At 56.1% G+C, this 13,711-nt stretch overlaps 3 protein-coding genes across 3 annotated transcripts in view; all 3 read right to left on the reverse strand.

Annotated features, from left to right (window-relative positions):
• Positions 1–462: 462 nt before the first annotated feature.
• Positions 463–3,082, reverse strand: VOLCADRAFT_121017 (uncharacterized protein; the record flags this gene model as incomplete). The annotated part of the gene is made up of 4 exons (XM_002951776.1): positions 2,884–3,082; positions 2,072–2,158; positions 820–999; positions 463–525 (listed from the first exon to the last, which is right to left on the reverse strand). Exons 1-4 carry the CDS (start codon positions 2,950–2,952, stop codon positions 463–465), a joined length of 399 nt encoding a protein of 132 aa, XP_002951822.1. The 5' UTR covers positions 2,953–3,082.
• A 3,855-nt stretch (positions 3,083–6,937) lies between these two features.
• Positions 6,938–8,872, reverse strand: VOLCADRAFT_81610 (uncharacterized protein; the record flags this gene model as incomplete). Its single annotated transcript, XM_002951777.1, has 2 exons — positions 6,938–8,585; positions 8,656–8,872. 2 exons carry the CDS (start codon positions 8,870–8,872, stop codon positions 7,234–7,236), a joined length of 1,569 nt encoding a protein of 522 aa, XP_002951823.1. The 3' UTR covers positions 6,938–7,233.
• Positions 8,873–9,259: 387 nt separating this feature from the next.
• VOLCADRAFT_81612 (uncharacterized protein) overlaps positions 9,260–13,711 on the reverse strand; it is a gene marked incomplete at its 5' end in the record, with an annotated part of 9,548 nt that continues 5,096 nt past the window's right edge. The window contains 6 exons of the mRNA XM_002951778.1: positions 9,260–10,965; positions 11,444–11,589; positions 11,876–11,938; positions 12,369–12,494; positions 12,841–13,059; positions 13,434–13,559. Coding sequence (XP_002951824.1) covers positions 10,743–10,965; positions 11,444–11,589; positions 11,876–11,938; positions 12,369–12,494; positions 12,841–13,059; positions 13,434–13,559 — 903 coding nt within the window. The 3' untranslated portion in view covers positions 9,260–10,742. The remainder of the gene's footprint in view (positions 10,966–11,443; positions 11,590–11,875; positions 11,939–12,368; positions 12,495–12,840; positions 13,060–13,433; positions 13,560–13,711) is intronic.

The following is a 13,711-nucleotide window of genomic DNA, read 5'->3' on the forward strand; positions in this document are numbered from 1 at the left end:
GTATATATGTATATATATACATATGTATATATATATATGTATGTATATATATATATATATATATATATATATATATATATATATATAACTTTGCCTTCGCGTGCTCACGACGTTTATGGGCAGTCAAAGTGGCTCCGCGCCCTGCTCACAGAGACACTGGCGCCAATGCAGTTAGGTGCACAGAACGATGGTGGTACGGCATGTGTGTTTCCAGACGTCAGGTGTTGTTTACAGCACACCGTACGGCCTTTGAGGGGGGGAGTCTGAGGGGGCGCAGCCCCCCCCAGCGACTATACAAATAGGAATTGTAACCGCAAGAAACACCCATTTTATTACTCTAGGGTACTAGGCCCAAAACGAAGAAAAACACTGCCGGGGGGGGACCGCAAACATAAGTAAGGGTCCTTGGCTTTCACTTATGAAGTGGGGGGCTTCTGGCCCAAACCAAAGCCGTCGGCACAACTAGATTCGGAGCACCGTAGGTTGCGTAGATTGCGACTGGAAGGTCCACATGACAGTAACTACCTGGCGAGGAAGGAGGGTGTCCATTGGGGTCCCTTTGTGTTTCTTAAAAGGGGATGACGACGACGGGGGGCGCGCTTTGCGTAAAGCTGTAGCTTGACTTATACCCTCGCGTTCCTTCACAACGGAATTATAGTACCAGGCTTTTGGCCTCCGCATGCATCCGCATAGCATGTAGGAGTCACTCTACTTTCGGTGAAAACGAGAACCGAGTGAGGGAGTGAGGGAGTGAGGGAGTGAGGGAGTGAGGGAATGAGGGAGTGAGGGAGTGAGTGGATGATCACGAAACCCCCTCACCAGCACACCACCTGCCGCCACGGCCTCCAGCACCCGCCGGTACTCGTCCAACGTCTGCACGCCAGGCTTCGCCATGAGTACGTGCAACCTCCTCTCTGCAGCCGTTATTGCTATCTGCGCGTGCATGTGGTCGAGAGTGTATATGATGACGGCGTCACCCGAGGATGTGGAATTTAGGGCCTGGGGGGGAACAGGAGGAAGGGATGGGGGAGGGAGGGTTGGAGAAACACGGAGGGCTAACGGAAAGAGGGAGGCCGCGGGTGAGAACACCCCACCCTACGGCCCCCCAAGCCCAGGTCCTCCAAGCCGCCCTCCTCCAGCCTTCCACAGACTTCTTCACCCCTCCCCTCTCCGGGCCCTTTCCCCGTACCCGACCCTCTCTCTCTCTCAGGTACGCGGTGGGTTCCGCCTCCACGCGAACCCCCAGAGACATATCCCGGAGAGGTGTCCGAACCCGGAGTGTGTTCACACCGGCAATCTTGCGTAGTATGTTTCGCGCACTTCCGGCACACGGGTGCCGGACATGTCACACAGCACGATGCGCTTCACCGGTGTAGCGAAGAATATAAAACAGGCAGGCGTAGGAGGAAGTTGGGAAATAACACTTCGAGTGCTGCTGGTTTCGGGGCTCAATACAGTCCCATAGGTCCGTCTGAACATGCCCGGATGTGCCAAGCATTCGTGCCTTCGCTTATCTGTTGATGTTGTTACAGGGTGTGGTTAAGCTTCACCAGTGGCCTCCTTCCAGAGGCAGTTCCCTGCTCTCCCCTGCTAGAGGGGCACCCTAATCCACTCACCCCATCCGACTTCAGAGTGTACACTTTTGAGTTTGGCAACTCACCACCGGCATCCAACCAAATCTAGCGGATCAACGGCGCGTCAACTTAGTTCCTGGTCAGCTCGCAAGTTGATTTTGTCTCGTCCTACACCGTCCACAAGATAGGGGGCCACCTCCCATTTCATCTCCCCTCACACACCCAAGATCGTCAGGCGGATTTGAACCCGGACGCGCCGGGAGCAGAAGCCAGGCCTTAACCTCTGCCAGCCGCCTGCCCGCTTATCTGTGTGTATGCAGGCACTAGGCACGCTACGGCACGGCACGGCAGGCACTATGCACGGCACAACACAAGACGCATATAAATGGACAGCAGACGTTTTCCGCTAAGAGGATTGAAAATCTGGATCCACACCATCCAATGCACCAGTCCGGAGAATGCGGGGGGAACGACGTGCGGCAGTGTACGGCACCTACCAGGCCCTGCCGCCGCAGCTCGAAGCATGTGAGCGCGACGACTCCGGCCGGTTTATCGCTGGCGGATCCGTGGGCGTGGGTGCGTAGCTGGGATTGCACCAATGATGCGGTGGGTGGATGGGTGAACGGAGTTTCCGGAAGGAAGGAGATTGGGCGTCCGAGCTGCAAGTTCATGACCCTTGCCAGGGTCAAACTGAGTGTCTCTAGAGACGGCAGAGGACCGAGAGAGAGCGGATTTGATTTGATGAATTGGTGGAATGAATCAGGAGCTTTATGCGGTACAGTATGCATGTCTGCATGCCCAACACCAGCGGGGGTGTTTACTGGATGCACTGCGAGACGCGGCCGTGCAGGATGCTTTTGTAACGGAATTGTCCTTCTCAACAGTCTTTTGAAGCACCCGGCATGATACTCGCCAGCTCCAACCATGCAGGTGCCATCCCCGCAGGTTGGGCCAAATACGTTTTTTTAAGACAGCACGTAGAAGGTTGCTAATCATATGGTTTTGAACCTTGCCTCGTTAGCGGTTAAGGAGGTGGAAACTGCTGGCAACGCCGATGGTCGAGCCATGAGTGACAGGAGCGGTGCGTTCAGGCCGTCCCTGTGCAATATGAAAGTTATGTGCGTCACATGAGTATTCCTTACTACAACAAATTACACAGATTACACAGGTTACAGAATCCTAGTACCTTCGCTTACAACGGTGGCAACGGTAAAACAATCTGACTCAAGCGCGACGCTGTGCCTCCAATATAGTATATGCTTGACAGAGGGTCCTCAACCCTTGTCACGATCTGCGCTATGAAAGGCACTTGGAACCTCCGGTCGAACACTGCAACCCGTCTGGTGGTTCCTCGGTTGCATCCTTCCCAAGCACACATCAAGTTCTCGCCAGTAAGATTTCCACGTCTCTCCGTATCGGCTCTACCGAAAGAAGATGAGACTCCTACCAAGGTTCCGAGCGAGCCAACCACAGTTGTTCCGTCTGTCCGTCGTCGTTTGGCCTTGATGGGTAAGATGTTTTCCTCAAGGTATTTCATCCTATTCTTCTGGCTGTATATATAGGACTAGATTATGGGGATTGACGCAGGAACGCGGGAGGCGCGTGTCCAGAGCGTGCACCGCGACCGCACCGCACAGCCCACGATGAGTGGAGCAACATCCTATGCCTTCCACGCCCGCCTTAACGAATCTTCTCTATAAATTGCCGCTGATACAGAAAACGAATTTACCAAGATGTATGTTTCCTGGATTAGGTTTGGTTAGGAGGCAGTATACGGTTCACGACTCGTGTGTGGCGTAAGCCATGTTTCCGTAAAAATTTAAGACACCTTACGAAGTCATTCACCAGGGCGGGAAGGCAGAGCCTCTCGCATGTTGGAGTCTACTCGTTCACTTAACCGCACAAGGAGCCGTTAAACGGTTACCCCGATGCTGCTCTCCTTGGCATTCCATGCTTTGCTGGCTGCTCCCTATCCGGCAGCTTCTTTCAACTGATTGATATGGCTTATCGAACCCCAGCCTCGTAGAAGTGCCGTCATCACCACCATTGCCACAGCGATGGTGATGGCGGTAATGGTGGCGCCCGCCTTCCCTTTCCATGTGCTCCCCAGGTGCCGCCGCGCCCTGCCTGTGCGCCTTCTGCTGTGGCGGCATCGGCGCGGCCAAGGCCGTTGGCCGTAACCCATTGTACGACAGGTACTTCGCTACTGTCATGCGGTATGGCATGGACGATTACGAGGCGGCGATAAGGCCATTAAAAACGGCCCTCTTTGATGAGCTAATCGTGAGTCTGCTCCAGGCGCAAGGCCGGGCAGCTGCCAGAGGCGACGGCAGCCCCAGGTCTAGCCCCGCTGACGGCTCCATGCGGGTGCTGGAACTGGGTATTGGGACCGGCCCCAACTTTCCCTTCTACGCGGCTGCACTGGCCTCGGCAGCCGAAGGGCAACCCACCACCACCACCACAGAGGCGGACCCCACACTGGCCGGATGTACGGCAACAGTTGACACGGTGACGAGGTCGGACACAAAGGCGGGTAAAGTGACAGCAGCAGCTGCGTGCAGATCACTGCCAATACCACGGCGACTTCACATCGTGGGACTGGACCCGAATCCGGAGATGCTCCATTACGCGGCGGAGTCGGCGACGGGGGCGGGCATGAACGTCATCAAGTCCGGCGACGGGGGTGAAGACAGCAGCAGCAACAACAACAGTGGACGCGGACGTGGTGCTGACAGAAACGGCACCGCGGCTGTCGGTGCCGGTGGCGATGTTGGGCCCCTGGAGGTGGATGTGTCGCTGGTTCAGGGCAGTGCGGAGACACTGCCGTTCGGAGAGGACGAGTTCGATGCGGCTGTGGTTACTCTGGTGCGTTACTCGCGCCGGGGACAGAGGGTGCTGGTATCAAGTCGTACGGAGGGACTTAGGGCGGACTTTTGGAGGAGGGATGACGTGGATCGAGAAGTTAGATACAAGGGCTTTACATGGAAAAAAAGGATGTTTGTTTCCTGCGACCAATACAGCATTTCACTTCCAATGCCACATAGCTGTAGGGTCGCGGACCCTTGCCTGGCTAATGGCAACGGTTGCATTTGCATGTCACGGTCAGTCTGCCGTATCGCCATGACTGCTTTCCTGTAACCCTGTACCTGGTAGACACCTCCAGCTAGCCATCACTCATCCTTACAACCTCTCACCAGGTCATGTGCTCGGTGCCATCACCCGCGAAAGCTCTGGTGGAGCTGCGCCGCGTGGTGCGACCCACGGGTCGGTTGCTGCTGATTGAGCATGTGGCTGCCGGGAGGGGCCGGCCGGGGCTGCGATTGGCGCAGTCGTTGCTGACGCCTCTGCAGCAGTTACTGGCGGACGGTTGCCATCTCAACCGTGACACGGCGGAAGCCGTGCGCGGAGCGGGGTGGGGTGGGAAGCTGCGAACTTTCGAGCTGCAGGGCTTCTCACTCCTTGCGCCGCACATCGCCGGGCTACTGGAAGCGTAATCGTGACGATCCGCTGCCTGTAAAGCCAGGATAAGGTGGAAATATGGCTGTGAGCATTTCGTCAAGTTGTCGCAGACATATTGATCAGCGGGAGGATGGTTTTGATTTGCGGGATATCATTTGGCAGGAAGCATGAAGGCATTGCGTTGTTGTGTTCCCATCACAAGTCGGATGCTTAAGCGTACATTTATTAAATATTGAACCTTAAGGCAGCTGAATCATTCGATGGAATTACTGTGAAGGTCGCCTCTTGTACAGTGTCAACTACTTAAGAAAGATTATTAATGATCAGTTCGTTTGTCTTTGCCTGCCATGGGATTAATTATAATCCCAGAATGCCATCTTGAAATTTTCATATGCCTTACACGGCATGCGTCCGATACATGATACATGAAATGACACGAAAGTACCCACACTACGTGGCGACGAAGCATGCTGCAGAAAGCTTCATTTCATTCGGTTATGAAAAGAAACCCGCTTCAATAGATCATGCACCATACTTAGCACCACGTCGGCTAAATTAACCACCTCAGCAAACTTACACCTTGCTTCACCATGGAAACTGATGTTACCAAATCCACATCGCCATGATTGCATCACCACCTCATTTCGGTCGAAACCTCAGCTTCAAACACGTCTGTCGGCGAGCCGATCTTGAAGCCTTGCAAGCCCTCCTTCCACTGCTTACTCCATACAGTCGCTCAGAGACCCTCGGTCATCAACCTTCTCGCTCTCAACCTAAACAGAGCGGCAAACAAACTCGCCGAACACCAAACACCGATAACATACCGTAATATCACTCTTCGCAGTCCCTCCCTCCCACCTCCATACCCCTGGCTGACTACATCAGAAACAAGATTCCGGGATTCGGACCGACCGAAATACCTCTACCTCTACCGCCAAGCTCACCCGTACACACATATATCCGTACATCTCTGGTGGACAAACAAAGCACGTGCAACCCCTGCCCTCGCCACACAAACCACACCCGACGCTCTCCCCCCCTCTCTTACACGCGCGTGGGGGTGTCCGCCCGGCGAGCACTTGCACTCGGCGAATCAACTCCACCCTCCCCAGCAGAGACACACACCGTCAGACCCACTCGCTGCCCTGCCTAGCGCCTAAGTCCGTTTATGCTTCGCTGGCTTAGATGCATGTATAACCCATAAACGCCAAGACACCACCCTTCACATACGCGCGATTTTCGTACCCAGGCATCGCGATTCGCAAGCGACTCATCTTTTATGAAGATCACATTGCAAATCGGTCTTGAAGCTCTGGATTCGGCTCAACACAATCCGGCCTCCGGAAAAGCTGCCTCCTCACCCAACTTGCACAAAATAACACGAAGAAGGCCAGCAAGTGTAGACGGGTGCTTAACACCAAGTAAGCGCGACAGCACAGCTGCAGCAGCAGCGACAAAGGCTCAGCGTGTGTGCGGCTAGTCGCGAACCTGTTCTTCCTGACATTAAGACATTCCAGCATGTACCAAACACCATCGTTTAGGTTAAGACGAGCACAAAGGAAAAAACATCACAAGCGTCAATCAAACGAGTGCCAAACGTAGCCAACCCGAGGGCCCATTATGATGATAGGCAGCCAGCACCACCAGCGCGTGAAAGCTTTCAAGGAGATGCAGGCAGCAAACAGGGCACGCGAAGCATCACAACAAAACAGTTCAAGACCCACCGCGGCAAGGGCACTAAGACTGCTAAAAGAACAAGCACCGACGTTGCGCCGAGCGCCAATCCTCCCCGGCCTGCCTACTTACCACTTACCCAGTTCCAGCCCCGGGACAAAGATCATCATAGCAATAGTCCGCACAAAGGTCTCCTCTCCCAATAATTATCGCACTCACACGTTCACATACGCTCACACGCGAACCAGCACCTGCGACATCGCATCTCATCCTCAAGGACGGGGTGACCGTTCACCCAGCGGCACCTGGCCAACGCTTCTTTGTAAGGCCTACAATAACAGATGGTCCTTCACCGCAAAGTCAAACGGATAACTCAGCACAAGCATAGCTCAGCAACAGCTGCAGCACCGCAGGGCCAGAACTGGAGGGATAGCATGAGGCCTCTACGTGTTACTGCTCCCCAACACCGCCCTAGAGAGAACTTCTTTGCTTCCTATCCTCCTCCTCTGCCTTCACTTCCCACCCCTTACTGCTTGCCCGCCATGGCCGTCACGTCCACTTGGGAGAGCTGGAACATGCGCTCCAGGGCCTCCATGTTCGAGAGGGTTTGACCCACAGCCTCCGGATCCGTGCCGTCACAACGCAGCGCCGTCATAGGCCCGTGCAGCAGCTTGTTGACAATGCCCTTGCTGAGCTCCTCAACCGCCTTGAGCTGCTTCTTGCTCAGACCGTCTCCAAGCCGGCTGACCGCCTTTTCAAACTCCGCTGCCCGAATCGCCTCTGCCTTACTGCGCAGCGCCTTGATGGTGGGCACCGTCTCCAGGGAATCGCGCCAGGCCTCAAAGGCGCGCTGCTCCTCCCGGATCAGAACCTCCGCCTCCGCAGCCGCCTGCGCGCGACCCTCCTTGTTAGCCGCGACCACCTCCTTCAGGTCGTCCACATTGTACACAATCGCGTGCTCCAGCTCATTGATTTGGGGGGCGATATTACGTGGGACGGAAATATCGACGAAGCGGCGCTTGGAGCCAACAATTTCGCTGGGGGGGGCCATCTTGGCAACATCGTCCTTAACGATAAGGAGCTCCTCGCTTCCTGACGCTGCAAAAATGACATCGGACGCCTCCACACAAGCCATGAGATCGTTCATGAGGTGGATGTTGAACTTAACCTCGGGGAACTCCTCCTCGAGCGCCTGGGCGCGTGGCAAGCTGCGGTTCAGGACCGTGACCTCCTTGCAGCCTTTCGACTGCAAATGCTTCACTAGCAGCGTAGACATCTTGCCAGCGCCGATGATGCAGACCTTGGCGTCAGCCCAGTTGTGGGTCGGGAGCTTGAGCTGCGCCAGCTCAACGGCGGCACTGCTGACCGAGACGCTGCCCGTGCTGATAGAGGTTTCAGCGCGCACACGCTTGCCCGCGGTGATCGCCTGCTTAAAGAGACCATTTAGGTGGCGCCCAAAGCCAGGGCAGTTTTGCCCAACCTTGTAGACTTGGCGGACCTGCGCTAGAATCTGACCCTCGCCCATAACCAATGAATCCAGGCCGCCGGATACTCGCATCAGGTGATGCGTGGCATCGCGGTCCCGCAGCAGGAACAGATAGGGACGGAGCTCCTCCAACGGGACTCCGCTAGTCCGCGATAGCCACTCCTCCACCTCGCGAACGCCCCGGTGCCATGACAGACCAACCACGTAAAGTTCCATGCGGTTGCAGGTCGACAGGACGGCTGCTTCCTCGATGTGCGGGAACTGGCACAGCTCCTCAATTGCGCGTGGCCATTCTGCCTCCGGAACAGCGAGCTTCTCGCGAAGCTCAACCGGCGCATTGTGGATGGTCAGTCCGATAGCGATAATGCTACTCTTCTTGTCACCTGCATAGCCTACGAGAAAAGGAAGAATGTTATACTTTCTGCTAAGATCAGAGATGCCATCCAAACAACAAACACTCACGATTGACGGCCTGCTGTTTCAGCTGCTCCAGTGCTTTCTTGCTACTCTCTAGGTGCGAAGCTGGTAGCTTGGTCGTAGAGTTGGTAACAGCACTCGCGACGGCCGCGGCCTGAAGACCACGCTGAGACAAGCCCCTATGGGCAGGAGCGACCACAGGCACGAGACCGCCAGTGCGGCCCGTTGCACTGAGGCCCTGGCAACGCTGCAGAGTCTGCATTGCTCCTAATTTTAAGTTGAGCTGACTGTAGGTGCGAGCGCGACCGAACAGTGGTGCTTGCAGGGCGCAAGGACCGCAGAATCCCCACATCAAAGCTGTCGTACCAGCGATCTCTCTGTACTGTTTTGCTAACGCCACGTCATTCGATTTGCCTGAGGGAATAATGAGCTGTACCATAACTATCAATAAGAAGAATATCTCTAGAAGGCAGGGTGTGGGGTGCTTCTTGCAGGCAAGCTGATTCCAGGGCTAATTTTGCAACACCCTACCACATCATAGATCTCATAAATACATCAAACCGTGGAATAATACTTAGGCGGACAGGAGCTTTGGATTTGGAAGTCTGCAAAATGCGCGGTCTGCTATCCTTGCATCATGTAGTGTGTGTACACAAGCGATATGTGGTTTCTCCCTGGCGAAGGGCACTAATATGCAACATAAGTGTACCTCACACATTGTTATATGCCATAGGATCGCCATAGACACGCCGCATATGCACTTCGAAGTACATGCCTTGCGTGGACGGGAAGCCTTCGTTCGCAGTGTCCTTGTGGGCTTCGAAAGTTAATGCATCACTGTAGCTACATATTTCCAGCAACGCCCAAAGGTTGCTCCTATTCCGTCCACTATTTCTCCAGAGCTTGACAGCAGGGCGGCATCCCTTATCTTTACCCCACGGCCTGAAAGCATAATGTGCTATCACGGCTCAGCCTGTTCAAGTGGCTGGGTTGCCCTGATACCCAACAAGGACAGCGGATCCTATGTCATGACAGGCACCTGCCATCCCCCGCCCAGATGACAGGGGGTATAACGGAGCTGACGTTCTCATTATGCGCCTGGATCCTCCATCCGGTCTAGCCCGTCCTGCATCACATCCTCTCTATACACACCGCTTAATCTCACGCATGCTCGCCTGCCCCATCCACGTATGTACACCACCGCTTTCCTGCTTCGCCCAAGCTCATTCCCTCCTTGTAAATGAGCTCGATTACGTTGTGCCACGATGTCTGCCAGCTTTCCTTTTACCAACCAATCCGAGCGCATTCAGCACCGCCTTCCCTGGTGCGTACACAGTGGTAAGGATGCGACCGGTGGCTGTGTGTATGGCCTCCTGGTTGCCGTACCGCCAAGCCCGCCGCCATGCCTGCCTCCCCCGGTTCTTTCGGGCCGGCCAGCCTCGCTTCAAGCGGTCTGGGCCACGTCCCTCAAGCCCTGGCATCCCAAAACGCTGGCTACGATTTTCAGCAGCTAGCCGGTTCATGCTCTCCGTAACGGTCCGGCGTGAAACAGCCATCGCAACCGCACCACCGCCACACCCCTCCCAAGACCATTAACCTCCGTCGCAAGCTACAAGTCAATTGCCATGCCTTATAAGTGGCGTCCTGTTCACTATGGTTTCACAGAGGAGCGTTAAATCGTAACAATGCGCAAGGTCACAAAGCTAAAGCGCACGTAACATGATGAGTCGGGCACACGCACACTTAACACGCGCCCACATCTGTGAGACAGATGTCTTCGGCCGATCTAGTAGTGCAAATATTGCACTACACACCGCGAGACTGCAGATGCGGGAAGGTGTGGCCCGCATCCCACCGGCATTCACTGCATGTCTTCATCCCCGCTCTGGCCCCCGGTCCCCCGGCCTAAGCATCTGGGAAGGCTCAGCCAGAATATACACGAGAAATGGAGATGCACACGCCTGGGTTTCGTCCGCCTGCATTACCCCGCGGAACACCTCAGCCAGCCTCCGCCACCATTACTCGAGACAACATCAACAGCAGCACCTGCGGCTGCCCATTACTCATCGTTGTCGTTGTCCTTGGTTTTGAACGCATACCTAGGTCATCCCCAATCCTAAGCCTCACGTTTCTCAATCCCGCAGCTTGAGGAACATCTTTTTGAGCATCCGTGCCTCCGACGCGATAGTACGGCTCTGGTGCTTGCCTTCACTGAACACCACCCGGATGTCCTTGCCGTACTTCTCCGCTTCATTCAGGAAGGCCATGATCTCCGTGAAGGAGCTGTCCTTGAGCTGGATCATGTGCTTAGCCAGGTTCTCGATCAGGGACAGGAAGCAGCGCTTGGCGTAGTACCTGTAGGATTGGGGGGGTTTGGGTGGGCGAGAACGTGGAGGTACGGAATCGCCCCTGGGGCTGGTGGGCTATCAATCTCGGCGAGAGACGGAGCGACTGGGTGGGGGAACAACGGGTCCGCGGGTGATTCAACACCAGCACGGACACAGCGAGTCTTGTGACAGCTCCGACGCCGCATTTACAATAAAAAGCGGCATTGAGAGGGTATGCAGCGTGAAATGCGGAACAAAGGGCGCGAGCTCGACCTCCCGCCACCTCGCTCAAGACCCAAAACGTTGAGCGAAAGGTGCAGCATAACTTGGTCCGGGTTCTGGATCACACGGCCTGTCCCATTACGCGTGACTAATGACGTGACGTGTCCTAGACGAGGGCAGGGGGCATGCTGCTCTCATGTGCGAAAGGGACCAATCCGCGGGTCGCACGCACCAGCAGCACAAGCACCAGAAGCCTAGAGCTTCGTCCTATAGCCTGTGCGTACCAAGTGTCCGTCTCCAGCTTCTTGTCATAGGGCTCCAGCGACTTGATGATTCTCGACACACCGAACTCGTAGTTGCCCTTGGCACAGTAGAGTGTGCCGATGACCAGGTTGATGATGCACAGGTGGAAACAGGCCTTGTCGGGGTCCTGGAGGGAGCGGGGAGGGGATGCGGGGAGGGAGGGGAAAATGATGGGAGAGGACAGGATAGGGGACGCCGTGGAGGAGGATCGTCAAAGTCATGAGACAGGCCAGACAAGACACGAGCGGCAGGCGGGGAAAAGTGGTAGTCAGGAAGTGAATCCACGACTTCACGGCTACAACTGGAGGGTCTTCTGGCGGGGAGAGCCCCCAACGCCCCAGAGCAAGCCCAGCTCGTCCATCGGGATCCCAGGCCGACCCAGCCACCCACCCAGCCCGCCCTCCCGTAACCACCTGCAGTGCAGATCGCTCCTCCTCCTTCTCCACCTTGCGCATCAGCTCCTCCGCCTCCTCATTCTGCAGCAGCACCAGCCCGATATGCCGCCGGGGGATTGAGGACAAACAAAGAATGCAGAGGTCAAAGAGTGTGTGGATTGGCGGTGCACAGGTGCACTAGAAACCGGCAACCAGGAGGATGTGGGTGTGGATGCGGGTGCGGGTCGTGGGATTCAGACAGCACTGAACCTGATAACATGGTTAGTAAAGGACCCCTATGGCGGGCCGCCAATGTCGTGTTGTAATGTGTTGAATCCGGCATAACAAGACGGACAGCGTGTTGGGAGCCGGACACCCGGCAATCACATCACATCTCTACCCAAACGTGCTGCAGGCCAGCAGAGCAATAAAATAAAATTACCTACCACAAGGAACGCAGCTGAAATGGAGCTACCGCTCAACCCCCAATCGCCTCATTTCCCGGCCCGCCTTTCCTCCGGCCCCATCGCACCTGACTGGTCATGATGTACGATACACACAGATTTGCAAGTACGATGGCGGTCACTCCTAAAAGGTTATCCGCGTTCTTCTTCACCACGGGCTCGTAGTAGCGGATGGCCTCCTTGTAGTGGTTGTCCTGGAGGGAAATAGGGTTGGGGGGAGGCGGGGTGAGGAGGAGGAAAGGGACAGGGGTGGGGAGGACGGGGACGAGGACGAGCACGGGGAAAAGGGAAATCCGCGAGGAAGGGGGCCCGGACCCGGTCACTTTCAAAGGGGGGAAGGTGAGCCCGGTGGAGGCGGAGGACCGGTGGAGAGGGAATTCGAAAATGTAAACAGGGGCTCCCCCATGACCAACAAAAGCACTCACTGTCATGGTCGCAGGGCCCCTTGTTCCAAAACGCCGCCTGCAGCGTCTCCATCCACCTGCCTTCCACCCACCCAACGAGCCAGCGCAGGCACCCCCCAACCCACCTACTCCTCACCTGCATGAAGAAGGTGTGCGCCACGTTGAGCTTCCACACCTCGTGTTCGGAGCAGAACTCCGCTGACTGTCGAAATATCTTCTCCACATTGGAGTACAGCTCCATGTCCCAGTAGATGGAGGCCATGGCCATGAGGCCGGGGATGTAGGCCTCCAGGGCCTCATCGTACTCGTTAATGGCGCGTTTGATGGCGTCGTTGTCCCGAGCGATGCGCGCGTCCTGTTAGCAGACCAGCGGTTAGGGGAGGAGGGATGGGGGGGAGGAAAGCAACTCACGTGAGGAGCGGTCCGAACAAGGACACGGGTGAAAGGAGCACGTGAGCGGCAGTATGAGCAGGAAACACCGAGCCCGGGTCAGTAGGGCCATGGGGGGCGAGTATGGGGCTAGAGAGTCCGTCCGGAGCTCACAAGGGACAGAGGGAGAAGGAGGAGGAGGAAGAGAAGAGGTGGGCGGAGAGAGGGCGACGTGGATGACAACTGCGCCTGCACGATGTGGCCATATTCGCGCCGATGCCGCAACTCGGCCACATTGCTGTCAGCCATACAGCCATCGCCCCGCCTGCCTACATACGTCCACCCCCAACCACTCCCCACCTGTATTTGCTTGGTGAGCCTCCTCAGCTGCTCCACATGGCGGGTGGCCAGCTCGTCAAAGCGCCGGAAGGCCTCCTCTGGCGACTTGTACCGGCCAATAGCGGCTTGGAGGTAGTCGTACAGATCCTGATCGGTAAAGGAAACGCAACGGGCGGGAGGTTATACATACACGCACACGGGGATGCCATTGCGACGAAGACGACAACACGTGCAGAGTGGTAGGATGGGAGCATGGGGACGCATTCTCTGGCCCACTGTCCGGAACCCCCCCCCCCCCC

Source organism: Volvox carteri (assembly GCF_000143455.1).
Source record: "Volvox carteri f. nagariensis unplaced genomic scaffold VOLCAscaffold_25, whole genome shotgun sequence".
NCBI classification, from domain to species: Eukaryota; Viridiplantae; Chlorophyta; class Chlorophyceae; order Chlamydomonadales; family Volvocaceae; genus Volvox; species Volvox carteri.